At 41.0% G+C, this 14,303-nt stretch overlaps 1 protein-coding gene across 1 annotated transcript in view; it reads right to left on the minus strand.

Annotated features, from left to right (window-relative positions):
• The window catches only part of ADAMTS2 (ADAM metallopeptidase with thrombospondin type 1 motif 2), a 185,325-nt gene that overhangs the window by 44,660 nt on the left and 126,362 nt on the right, over positions 1–14,303 (minus strand). The window contains exons 4-5 of the mRNA XM_075441680.1: positions 12,974–13,176; positions 1,712–1,795 (exon numbers count right to left, since the gene is read on the minus strand). Coding sequence (XP_075297795.1) covers positions 1,712–1,795; positions 12,974–13,176 — 287 coding nt within the window. The remainder of the gene's footprint in view (positions 1–1,711; positions 1,796–12,973; positions 13,177–14,303) is intronic.

Here is a 14,303-nt window from a genome sequence, read left to right on the forward strand (position 1 = left end):
TCACGAGCAGATTACATTGTGCTCCCTGCAATGGGCATTTTTGTGATGTGGCCAAAGACCCACCAAGAAGTGAAGGTTTCTGTGCTTCACTCTCCTCTCTAAAGAAGATTAATATAAAATTGATAACTTTCAAATTATCAATAGACAACGCTTTATTCTTCACAAGAAAATAAAGATTCTGAAGGTGAAATGAGGTCTACTGTAGCTACTGTCTGCCCATCAGAAAAATGGCAGAAGTTATCACAGTTCAGACTGTTGCAGATCTATAGAGCTCAGGATGGACACACATAACAATTATGAAATATTTATGAAATAAGGCAGCAAAGAAGTGACTAGCCCATGTGCTAGTTCTGCTGGCTTCTACCACTACTGCAATATCAGACTTTTGTGAGAATTATTAGTCAATCTGCAATCCCTAAGATTGCTGCCATTACAGCAATCATGAGGATATTTCATTTATTTTGTAATTTAATGTGAACTACACACACCATGAAGTTTTGATAACAAAATGGCAAATGTGACCATTTTTACCATTTATTTTAGGATACATCTGAATAAATTTACCCAAAGCACGTAACTACATCATCACCTACATCATTGCAGGAAGAGCAGAGATGGATCAGTGTGTTTAATTCTCATATGGGGAAGCTCGGACAGAACAATTTATCCCAAATCCAGGTAATCAGTCTCCAGCAGAGTCCAGACTAAAACTCAGAGCTTCTTTGTTTGCACCAGGTAGGAGAATTCTTAGCTGGTGTCGAGCAGGGTAAATGGGTGAATGCTAGCGGAGCTTCACCACTGACACTGTCTGTGCTGGCTCTTCACTGACGGCATTTCAGCAACTTGCATGAACATACCCAGGGTCTTCCTGAACTTAGGATTATTCTACAAACATGCAAGTGCCAGCAGCTCCAGACTGTAACACTCTGCTTTGGGCAGCTGGGCACTACAGAGCACTAAAATCACATGTCCTTAATGTTCAGCATTTATCAACATACTTGAAACGCCTTGTCCCTGTTTCCATGGAATTTGATGTTGATTTGGAAAAAATTGTGCACAAGTACTGAATAGTTCAATACTTTCAAAAATCATCTCGCATTTCAGTCCTTTCTACCTGAGTTTTGCCTGTAGCGTAACCCCTTCCATAGAAACAGCAAGAGAACATTTGGTATTCTGAATTACAGATTTGATCTGCCGAGTTCTTGCCTTCTGGCCCCCATCCCCCAGAACTCGCACTTAACTTTAAGCACATGTGTAGTCCCACTAACATCAAGCCCAAGTTCAAATGAGTTCCTGGAAGGAGGCTGTAGCCCTCAGCATCTTGCAGAACTGATCTTGTGTTTATTGTTACTTATGTACAGTTCTACTATAATGCCTCATGTTTTCTTCATGACCAAAGAATGGTCAACCAAAATGTTCACTACGTTTCACAGATTATTCCAAGCAAATCTGAAAAGACCAACTGCCAGAGCTAAGCAGCAACTTCAAATGACACAGGGAAACCCAGATAAAATTGAAATTATTTAAAATGTGAAGTTCCAATGATAAACAGATACATATAAACATAAAAGTTCTTTATCTTCATAGACAGATAAGAACAATGCATGAATTCAAATAAAAAACCAATACATGTCGCCAGTAACTACACTGTTCACAAGAGAATGAAATTCAGCGATACTGATATCCTCCATTTAAATTAGCCTTTACTTACCTTGCCGTAGCTCAGCAGGATTATCCTCACCAAGACAACATTAATGTGAGCACCCAGGGACTCATCATGATAAATTTCATTGACCTGCAAAAGAGTTCAGCACTTTAACCACGGTGCTAGCAACAAGTAACTACGAAAGCAGTGATGCAGCAGTACCTTTTACACACTGTCATTCAGCCAAAGGTTGTTTCGTGATCACTTATAAACTGAGGAAAATTCCACCAATGTGAGAGGGAAATTCTAAACTCTGTTGTAGCCTCCCAACAAGCTATAATTCAGGAAGTCATTTAAAATCAACACAGCATCAGAGACTTCATATTAACAGGTATTTCAGTGCCAGCCTCAGGGGACTTCTACGTATCATGGCACACCTACACGACGCAGCTCAGCTGATCCTACAGCTACTGCTGCTAAGAAGGAAGGTTCCCAGCTCTGCCTACTCCCTCCCAGCTGTGTGTGCCCGCCCGAGCCCGGAGCACAGCAACCCGAGCAACACCCTGACCAGCTCTCTGCTGGGTAAGACCACGCGTGGGGAAGGGGACGAGGGAGCAGAGGACAGGACCTTGCACCCGATAGCCATTTCCTAGATGGGCTCAGCTACATTGTCTAACTCTTCCATCTGGGACCCATCACATCGTGCTCTGACAAGAGGCTATACCTCCCTCAAAAAGCATGGTCGGCCACATGGGCTGGCTTTATTGTGTCAAAACTAATCAATGTTAAACTCTGCAAGCAGAACAAAAGCTACAAAATGCCAGCAAATTAAAAACTGTCTTTTTTTTTTGTACTAGAGCTACACAACAACATGCACACAGGGAAATCACCCTAGAACACTGAAAAGACAACTGTAAATATTTAGAGTAGAGAAGGAAATGTGAATGTATAAAGATTACTTAAGAAACACTGCTACAAGCAAGCTAGGCAAATATTCATTGTTAAAGAGGCTGATTTAGGTATTCAGTGACGAAGACTGCGTGAGACTCAGCCAAATGGCAGGGGTTTAGCTTTACAAATTAGAAGAGGCAGATGAGATTCCCTGCAAGGCTAGTGTCTTTCCTAAAGCCTCCTTTCCTTGGTAAAGGTTGCACCAATCTGGACTGCTTTGCTGGCTAAACCTAAATCTATTTTATTCCAACAAAATAGATTTATTACTACAAGCTAATAAGTACCTTTCAGAAAACCTTTCATGAGAAACATAGTAAATAGTGTCCTAGTTCTTCAATCAGCCCTAGTTTTAACGGCCTATCTTTTATATCTGTAAAAATCATTAAAACTGAATACATCAGTGTAGGTTTTGCTAAGCAATTCCCATTGACATTTTAAAGTGAATTTTAATTAATTTTATCACTATTTTTCAACATAAGAGCCTAATTTTATGCCTGGAAAAAGCCCAAGTTTTCAAAAGTCCTGAGCGTCCAGCGCTGAGGGTTAGGAGACAGCGGGGCTGAGCCGCGGCTCTGGGAGCGGACTCACACCCGGCAGGGCACCTGCCCAGGCACCTGGGGAACATGCTGTGGGATGCCCGGAACTCATGCTCAGCACCAGTCGATGAGCAAATCCTTGGCTGGACGATGGTGGGTGAGGAGCCTGTGGCTATGACTGGCTTCAGGGGCCGCTGTGTTCATTGCAGTGTAGAAGTAGCTGATCTGCTCAGATCTGCTTTGTAAACAAGACCTCTGGTAATCAGATCAGTTATTTACAAGTCTAAGTAAGACTTTAGAAGACTAACTTTATATTCCTGTATTTAAAATATCTTTTACTTTGAGGACCATTAGTGAACACAGATTATGAAGAGGTAAGACATAAACATGCATTTTGCTTTACAAACATTCCTTCACCCGGGAAAAAGACCTTTGTGTGTTGTCAAGGGAGGCTAGGGTATGAATTTGCCTCACTCTTTGTGCAGTGTGAAGAGATCACACGCATCAAGGATATGAGGCTGAAATAAGCTGTAAATTACATATAGATGAAATGAGTACTGAACAAAAGCTCCTGTGTATAGAGGACAGTAAACATAGCATGTAAATAAGTATTTAATTAGTTCATAAAGCATAATCCAAATTGCTGCACATCGCTCTCTCAATAACTTTCAGAATTTAACCTAAGCCTCTTCTAACAATAGTTGAGTAACAGAACAACTGTATCGCTGTTGTGTGCCAAAATGAAACTTGGCTTGAAAACATTGATGGAACAGAACTGAAACACTGTTTGACTGTTCATGCAAACGACATCTAACAAACAAACTGAATGAACAGAAGAGCACAAGCACTGTAAAAAGCTGCTTGGTTCTCTTGGGATACTGGATTTTCTGCAAGACAGTGGCTCAATTCACAGCTCTGGGTCTTGGTTTCGTTAATAAGGATGAGTCCAACCCTCCTTCGCACAGCAGCTGAACTGAACCCTCTGTGCCTGTCTCTAAGCTAAACTGTGGCTTTATTAGTAGTGTCTCACTGCACACAGATAACACGCTGAAATAGATGCTTTTCTTTTTTTCAGCACGGCCTAAATTGCACCTGTTTGTTTCAGGCAGTTTTTGAAGATATGAGATCCAAGCGACTGGATGTTGTGCTCTCAAACGTTCATGAAAAGTGCACACAGCCAAAGGGCCTCCACAGTCCCTAGCTCAGATTGGCCAAATTTCCACCTGGCATTTCAGCAGGAAAGCAGAGTTAAGCTAACGCAGTCCATTGTATAGGGCACAAAATGACCAACCAACTCTGGAATCGGAAAGCTCCAGGCTCTCCTCGAATACAACTGCTGAATTAGATGCTGAAATGTTTTTTTCAAAGCACAGATAATCAGAAAATTAATATATATGTTCAGATGTTTGTGTAATACACACACATGGGCGTGTAAACAGTTACACAGTACTTTTACAGCGCTGCGTCTCCATGTACTTCAGTAGGACATCCTGCTTCACACCAACACAAGAAAAAAGCAGAGTGGATCTACTGTTTGTTCCTAGTTCAGTAAGTCTAAAATTATATTGCTGTGCAGGAAAAGAGATGACACAAAGACCATCCCAAAATCACAGCTCCTGAAGTGAAGGCAGTAAAAGCATTAAATCTCGTTAGATGTCCTACAGTGATTCAGCATTTATAGAGGGTGATGAAGAAGGCTGCATAAATCTCGACAAATTCAAAGCATGGCAAAACACAGCAAAGACACTTTCATCAAGCTATTGTAGTTCACGAACTATTTTGGGCTAACTTTGGTTTATTTTTCTGGGATATTTCAATCAAAGCAAAGCATGCATTTCTATTTAAAGTTTCTGTTTAGAAATCAGGCTGGCACAGATTGGTGCTACGTAAGAAAAACAAGGACTTTATTCATTTTTTCTTCTGTCCCCCTCTGCTTATTTTCCAATTCTTCTGCTCTAAGCAGGTTTGAAGCCAGCACATTAAGCACATGGAATACATCAGAAAACTCCAACTAAAGACAAGCTAAGCATCCGTGAGATGCTTTGTAAAAGAAACACTGCAAAGTTTTTATTATTGAGCAAAGTGGGGCCCGATCCTACAGGGGAATTTTGAAAACTGCTGCAATGTAACTAGTAACAAAGAACCTGCAGTTTTGCTGGGCTTGGTGCAGACCACCTTGCCTGCTGATATAGCTGGCAAGATCTATAGGGAAAGCCAGGTGGTTCCCTGAATCCCTAATTAAACCAATGAGCAATAGGAGAAAGAATAATCTGCATATCTTGACAAGTCATCGGCAAACTCATTCATGCAGTTTGAAGGAGTTCCCAGCCTTGCAAAGTCTGTTAGTATCTGCTATGCAAAAGACAGCCCACTTCATCACACCACGGCTCCATCCCGCTGAACCATGAATCACCACGGCTGAGTTCGTCCCGAGGCACACCCGTTGTGGCTCTGTGCACTGCACCATACAGTTGGGTGAGCACCGCTTCCGCAAGCTCCCTGAGCACATGCCCATGACCGACATCCAATAGTTTCAACCTCTGGCTACCATCAACCTCACTCGGGTCGGACCCAGCAACAGCGGCCATCAGAGGGCACATCTAACCACTTGGAGAGAGCACAATACAAGCTGCAGTTGATGCATCTGGCTTTTCAACCATGACAAACTGCTGATCCATCCAATCCAATTAGACTGCTCTTTGATCACCCAACATGCGTATGTAACTACAGTTGCAGAAACTACCGATGGCTACGTGCTCTCAGGCAGAGCAGGGACCATGTGTGGATCTCTGCCAAAGCGATAGCGGAGGAGCTGGAGACCATCAGTGCCTTCCCCATGGGATGGCAGAGCTCCTGGCAAGCCATTGTTTGAGCCCAGCCCAAGACGCAGCTCATTCTTCAGATCATAATTATCTGCAGCAAAGCCTTGGTGCCTGGTGGGTATCCAGTGATTGTCTATTTCTGTAAGGAATGGCTGTTTTGAATTACAGAATAGGAACCAGAAATGTCATGGTGGATACCGAGCACAAAATTTTGTAATCTGACCCTCTAAAAAGCATTCCCCTCTCACTTTATTTTTCTGTGTTTCCACTTCAAACACCACTATCCTCTTTGATTTTCATCACCTCCTTTATGCTTCTGAAGATCTCAGACTAACATTACTAACATTCCCAAAGATTCATCTTAATCCCACAGGAATAACAAAACATCAGTTCCCCTGGTGGATAAACTATGGTCACATAGTAAGTCATCAGGCAAAATCCAGGGCTCCCAGTCTCCCTTTCTAGTCCTTACAAGGCATTTCCTCATTTCCTCAGAGAGGAACTCTTTTTTTCTAAAATCTTTTCTGAGCATCACAAGGAAAAACGAATAATGAAAGCACACAACACACATGAAAATTAAAGGTCAAACTGTGATCTCAGATTTGGAAAACATCTCTCATTCTGCTCAAAACCACAGGCAACAGGCAGTTTTAGAAGAGCTTGGCAATGTACATTGTGAAATGGAGATAAGAATCTGGCATTTTGTATGCAAATACAAGTCCGAGTCCTGATTTACCTTCCCTGGTGTGAGAGTCAGTAGATGTTACCAAATCCAAGTTAGCTGCTTCTGATCAAAATGAAAAACATTCCCCAGAGCAGATGTGTTGGCAAGGCACTAGGTAGCTTCGTGTTACGGGTCTCTATCTCGTCTTCACCTGTAACATTGGTTTTAGAAAGGTCATAGACTTTGTTTTCTGACTTCATGACTAATTTATTTTTCTTAGTTTCGCCCTCAGGCTCTTGGAACTCCTCATTCTAGCCCCAAAACCAATGCTCTGAGAAGTTTCTCTGAACACTGTAAATTACCTTTGCACCAAAAGACTCACTATTTGTTTGAATTACTGTCTCCAGATCAGTTTAATCAAATCCACTATAGTTTCATAAAATAATTAAGCTGATTCATTTATTATATTACTACAAGGGATAGGGGTGTGGTGTCAATGCAGTAAATACGGTGAGCTCTTCAAATCAAAGTGGTTTGGTTAAGAACAGCATTCAAAATTTGAAAGCTGATACTAATTATCCATCACACAAACCACACTGTCACAACTCAAATGTCCCTGACTGCAACCTTTATGGCTAAAGTTCATGTTCGTATGTGGAGCAAAGGAAAGGAAAAACTTGTTTTAAGAGTAACTACCCTCTGCCTCAAGGATGGTACTGTGTGATGCTCTGCGCTACGTCCAACAGAGCAGCAAGGCACATTCCAGCTAATAATAATGAGCAATGCTCACCTAATTAACACTGGAAATAATATCCCTGTGAAAATGAGTAAAACTCGTAAGAGTTCGGAGAGGGTATGTCCTGCGGGACCTCCTGAATGCCCAATCAAAAGTACAACTTCCACTGGAGTGTGACAATCAAGATAACGAACAAAAATAATTTCATGAGGCCTCTTCAGCAACTGTTCTGCTCACTAGTCACAGCTACTAGTTTATAATGAACAGTCTAAACATGGAGTTAACTCACATACATATATTTAAATTTTCAAACAAGCTGTAATTCAGCTGCTGACAGCTGAAGTCCCTCAGATGAATAGAGCTGGACTTGCACTTGTTATTTGTGGAACTTCTTAGAGTTAGCTCAGATCTGAAGTGTACATACTGAAATAAATTGATTTGAAATAATGAGTAGTAGTGCTTATGAATTATTTAATTTTTAAAAATCCAGTCAATTCTACATTACGGAAATATCCTTCCTGTCTAAAAAAAAAGATTTTAGTTTAAAAAGTACAATTCTGAATACAGGGTGCACCATTATTTCAAAGTATTCAATCATCACTTTCTTTTTAACAGCTTGAATTAGACATGTTTTCAGTTTTCATCTAACTGCCAGTTAGAAACCGATGGCATTTTTGCCCTTTCCTCTCATTAGGGACTTGCTGTTCTGTACCTGCAAATCTTCAGCCCTCATCAGCCAGAGATACGCAGGCAGAAATCTCATCTATAATAGTAGTATCATGTACATCCTATTAAACAGGACAGATAACATATTCAAAAGTGCCTCAGGGCCACAATTTCAAAGACATGTGTAGTGCTGAACGATGCAGGTGAAAGACTCTGGGGACTTTCCAAAACCCCCAGCTGCATCACTCCCATTGATTTCCTTTATTCAAATGAAAAGTTGTTTAATCTATTTGTTCTGGAGCTGAAGTTCCACTTAAAGTCTGGGAGAGACATAATCCCATGGGCTAATTTTTAAAACTGATTCTCACTGATTTCAAAGGCAGGTAAATGACTAAATGCTCAGATAAATCTAGCCCAGGGTGAGGCATAAATACTATTTAGGATGTATCATCCTCTGAAACAATGGCAGTTCGGCAGCTATTTACTTTGAGGAGATGGGTTTTAGCATCGCAAAAATTTTGGCCATATGCACCTTACACGGGCGTAACAGAGGCTAACCCCCAAATACTGCACTATCAATCTTTTACAGTAAAGGAATGGAAAGGAAATTAAAGACTTCTGCCTCTGAAAGTTGTCCAAAAATAAAAAAGTACATACTTTGTAGACAAATTCTTCCAAAAAATATATAAGGATGACAAATGGCAGCATCAGAAAATAAGGTAGTCAAGGGATTGAGGAATATTATGGAGGAAGAAACACAAAGGATACAAGAAAAAGCAAAACCAGGGGCATCACTGGAAAAAAGAAACAAACCACAATTCGAAGAGGGTCATGAAAGTTAAAGATGAAGTCGAGACAGATGGAGCCAATGTATTCAAAAACATTTGTAATTGAGTTTACTTCATGAGACTTTGACATCTGAAATGGCTGAAATATTGAAGATTACACATTCGACCTCTGCCTCTTTAGGAAGTCTGTTTTGAAGATATCCATCCTGGATGTGACCCTAAAGATGGGACTGTAGAGGCTCAGTCGCCCTAATCAATACTGGAGACCCAGCCAGGCAAAGGTATGGGTGAGTCTCAGGTCTGCCGCTCTTCCACAGCAAGCAGTGCATGTCCTGCTTAATCCTGAAAACTATTTGTAAGAGGATTATGAAACGATTGGAGAATTTCAGCCCTGGAACTGGCTACCACCAATACCCACTTTAGCTCAATAACATCCATCCAGCACCCTGGTCCTCCTCCCAAAGCATCCTGCAGTGAAATCCTTTTGTTTCCCAAGGAACAAAATAATTCCCCAACACCATTTCTAGCCTAGCGCTTTTCTAGTGTTTCCCAAACACTTGTATGAGCAGATAAAATCTCTGGGTTGTTAGCCGCCTTTGCTGAAATTAAATTACCTTCCACGTTCTTGAGTAAACTACAGAGCTGCAAGATACCGCCCAAATCTCTCTCCTCTGTTGCAATGCTCCTGCATGCTATAAATACAAAGTTAATTTGTGCAATGTGTGGGCTCACGCTTGGAAATGCAGAGGACTGTGCAAGCTAATATCCTTCCCAGGAAAAAACACAGCATGACGTACAAAAGAAAATGGTGCAAGCAAGAGGCAGCTGAGGGTCTCTAAAGTGAAAACAATGGCATATTTTCCAAAGACGGGCTGAATGGCCCGACGGTGCCGAGCAGAGAAAAGAGAGGATGTCAAGAGAAAGCAGAGTTTTTGTCTGAGGAAATGACAGGAGGATGGAAAGGGGGTGGCAAGAGGCCGAGCTCACTGCAGTGAAACGGCTGGCGTACAGTCAGGCGATATGTGGCTGCAGCCCAAAGCGTTAAAAATCCTCTGGCGTCTATCACCATTCATTTGGGAGTGACTTCATTTCCAAACTTTGGGATAAATATTAGTACAGCTATTCAAGATAGCCAGGACACCCGGCCCCTGTTCTTTCTCACTTTATGGCTTTTAGGTGTGGACTGTAACACATCACTTAGCCAGCACAAAACAGATTTACTGAGTAAGTCATTGCACTGGGCTTGAAAAAATATATTGTTTTGATTGGGTTGGTGGTAGGGTTCCACCCAAGATCCCTGGGAAAAGTTGATTAAGGGCAACTGCTCACACCATCACACACAGTGCAGTCAAGCAAAGTGGGGAGAAACAGCCGCGCTACGAGCTGCTTCTGGGAAAGTGATGTCTCGCCTCCAGGAGCCTGGGCATAAGGGAGGATTCACCTGGGATTTATTTAATTTTTGGAACCACAAAAATTCAACTATTTGATAACCCTCTTGTCTCCAGTAAATACTTCCACTATTATTTTATTTACTTGCTATGCATTGTTTGATTTTATGCTTAGTACCTTGTTACTGTACGAAGGTAATTGATTTTATCCTTACTGCCTCGTTAGTAAGAAGCTCATTGACTGCATCCATAAAACCAGCAAGGTACACACAATCTGATGGTTATGGTAGGATCTTCCACTAGATTTAAAAAGACCGCTGGAATTTTTTGTAGCTGTCTCTTCTTTTTCAGCTCCCCTTGGACCTATGGATCTCATTAGAAACACACTGTCTACACATGACTCCTCACAGCTAGGGACCCCAAAGCTTTTTATATTGGGCCCAAACTTAAAAAAAAAACCAAAAAACCTACTCAAGGAGGTAGAAGAGAGGACAACGGGGGAGTCACTGTGTGAATTTCAGCAAAGGAGATCAAAGCAACAGTCTACACAGAAATTCGCCTTGCATCCATCTAGAAACAAGGGCAAGAGCTGGAGGAGCTCCCAGCTGGAGTTACACTGCTGAGGGGAAGTAGTTGTTCTGTGTTGTGATGTCTCTCGACATGGTATGGGTCCCCAGCATCACCTGGCATCTGCAGTAACAAACCCCTCTTGCCTCTCTATACTGGAGCAACGTTTGGACACCTGGACAGAAAACTGGTTACCATCACCCATCCCTCTGCTAAAATACATACTCTAGAAAACAGCTGAGATTTGAAGAAGGAAGGAACAGGACAACAGTGATGACTGCCAAAGACTATCCAGAGCCTCCTCGAGATGCCTTGTGGATTTCAAACAGCTCCTCGCATCTGGACAGAAGGCAAGGGACACATCCCAGTCCCCAAAAGACATGTTTCCACCTCAGATCTCCCAACAGAACTACTACTGCCCATGCCAAGAGCTGCTACAGCCCTGTGGGTATGGTTACACAGCCTGCACTTTCTAAACCACTCGCAGAGACAGCATGCTTAAGAGTTGTTATTTCTTACAATTTGTGTGTTGGATGGTTTGCTAAAATTAGGAAAAGTATATTCCAGAGCTGGAACATTTACGGCTTCTTTACCATTACTGTCTATTTTAATTCTTAAAAATAGATTTAAGTGACATGATAAGTAGAGTCCTGTTTAATCTATTTCAGCCTGTTTGCCACATTCCTGGTTTGGCCTGTTTGGCTTGTTAATTTAGAGATGCATAAAAACCATCTGTTTCACTGTAGACTTTGTTTTAAGCCTCAGAGGAAACAAACCACACAAATAAATGAAATTCACTATGTCATTTCTGTTAGAATATATGTATTTACAGCCATCAGAGCAGATACTAAGTACCCTATAACTCTCATGCTAGTGCAGATTTTTAACTATTTACAATACTGTTATAAAAAGTCAGTGCAACTGAATTTGTGTCACACAAGGGATTTTCTTAAATTGTATTCCACCTCTCATTTAAAATGAAAAACAGTGAATTCTACACATTGTTAAAAAAATGTAATGAAGAAATAAAAAACCAAGCTTCATAATTACAAAAATATATCTTGGAAAAAATACATCCCAGAGAATTGTACCTAATAACCTGGATTTCTGTCCATATATCTGCCTCTATGGTTTGTAATGTCAAGAAGTCACCAACAGATGCTCATCTTCCTGACATGACTGTAAACCTCAGCAGTCTCACCCTATTTGTCAAAAACATAGCAGACCTACACTTTCTTACTCAACAGTATTTCACTAAGAACGTACATTCATTGAACCTAAAGTTTTTACAGAAGCATGTTTTATTAAGAAAAGACTCCCATTCCAGATGGGAACGAGCAGAGAGAAAGTCACCCCCGAAAGACTTGTCTATGAAAGGTGCTACAACTCGCTTCCATTTTTTGGCCAGAAGAATAAAATGGATTTTGATGTATAATAGAGATGCTTTTTCAAAACTTCATTCTTTTCCCACAAAACAGAACCCTTTCTTACTGACCGGGGTACTAGAGGGATACTGTGTCTGCTGTGCTGATATTTAGAAAGAAAAAATGGTTCTTACAAATATAACATTCTCTGATGTCTCCTTTCATCACTACTACACTATGTAGTCTATTACACAGACAATGGTTCTGAAGATTAAATATTTAACTAAAGAAATCTAAAGAGGTCAGTCATGGAGTAAATACTAAATCAATTTAAGAAAGTTCAGTGATACATTGCATAACATTTTACTGCAGGGTGAACAAGGTAGGTGGTCTGGGACCTAAAGTGGTTGTCAAGGAATCAAAGAATTTAACTGAGTACTTTTAAAAATGCATAAACCAATCGAAGTTTCTAACAGAACCTTCTTTGAAGACAGTTCTCCAAACCATGTGTTTCAGCAGGGAGCTTAGGTTAAGGGAATATACATCTAAAACGTAATGACTTCCGAGAACCTGAGCCCCTGACCCTGTGGCCCCGTCCACCAGAGCACATAAGCAGGACTTCGAACATTTGAAAAGTCCCACAGTCAGCTTCTTCCTTGGCCCTTTTTTCTTCTTTTCCTTCTCCCCTTTTGGCTTTTATGAAAGTGACCTGGATTTTCCTCCTAGAATTATTTTATCTCCTGCCATGAGAAAAATCTGTTATGTCTTATTCAAAAGGCTAAACCAACCTACATTCACCATCCTTCCAGTGCCTTCCCACAGCGCGGTTAGCGGGGTTGTACTCACAATGTTCATCAGAGTCAGCAGGTACTTCTGAACGTGTTCTTTCCCATGGAATTGCACAACTGAGTCGTCAACCCCCAGAAGGACTTCAATGTTGTAATCGTCCTCAGTCGCATGCCTTCGATAGCGCTGCCTCGCTCTACGCACCCGGTCCTCAACAAAGCTCACCGCGCTGTCGAGACTATCCAAATTAGTGAGGTTAGCCGCTGAAATCAAACAGACAAATGAGTTATCAACCAAGAGAGGTTCAGGCTCAGGTCTCAGCTAAGCTGGTATAAATTTGAAGTAGCAGCATTTGTTATGTCCTGTGTGTTACATAACAGCATTCATTTCACTTAATGTCAATTAAAAATGACCTAAACAAGAGAGAATTCTGACCCAAAAGATTTTTACTTTGCAAAGTAAAAGCAATACTTTCCACAAAGTAATATTGCATAATAAATACAAGGCCAAAAGGAGAGCAAGTCATACCAAAGTCTTGACTAGAAGAATGGAGCCTTTTACAGTAAAATACTTGGTGCTTAAAAGTACTTGTAACAAAAATACACCGTTCAGGGGTCTTGTGCTACCAAGGATACCCTCCATTTCAGAACAATTAAAGATAGAGACCATACTTCAAAATCTCATCTTACTGCCCACAGAATCCTATTTCAAGGCAGGTGCAGTTGCCAATACAGACTTTTTCTATCCCGACAGGTAGTAACAAACCAAACCCTCCTGCTTCAACACATTAGCTCCCTTCCTAGATGCGCACATACAATCCAACAGCAGCAATGTGGGTCCTCTTTATCGTTACAACTCAGGAACACATTTTAGATATAGGAAATTAATCAATTTATAGCTACGTTCACAAATTTTAACAGCTTTTCATCCTTCATTCCCATTTGCCATGTCACTTTGCATTACTGTATGTCAAAGACTAATATATCAGGCACAATAGGTAGCCAACTTTATTACTAACGATTTCTAATAATCCCTGTGATAAGAAAAGCACGTCCTCTGACAGGATGGGATACAGTTAATGCGGAACCTACCTACCAAAAATTAACATGAAAATATGGAATCTTGACATTTCACCCTATAGAATAATAATGATCAGCATTAATATCACTACTATAATTTGCATTACAAGACCCGTGGAAGCCCCACTGAGAAACTCTTGATTTCAGAGAATGTCAGGAAAAGACTTGCTCAGAGACGTGAAGAAAGGCAGCAAGAGCGCTGTGGGTTGATCAAAGGCTCCCAGTGCTTAGTTCACAGAAACATAATAGGAAGCAAAGGGAGGAAGATAAAGCTATCACCTTCAAAGCAGAAATAAGAAACAACTCTTGGA

The sequence above is a fragment of the Opisthocomus hoazin genome, chromosome 22 (genome assembly GCF_030867145.1).
Source record: "Opisthocomus hoazin isolate bOpiHoa1 chromosome 22, bOpiHoa1.hap1, whole genome shotgun sequence".
NCBI lineage: Eukaryota > Metazoa > Chordata > Aves > Opisthocomiformes > Opisthocomidae > Opisthocomus > Opisthocomus hoazin.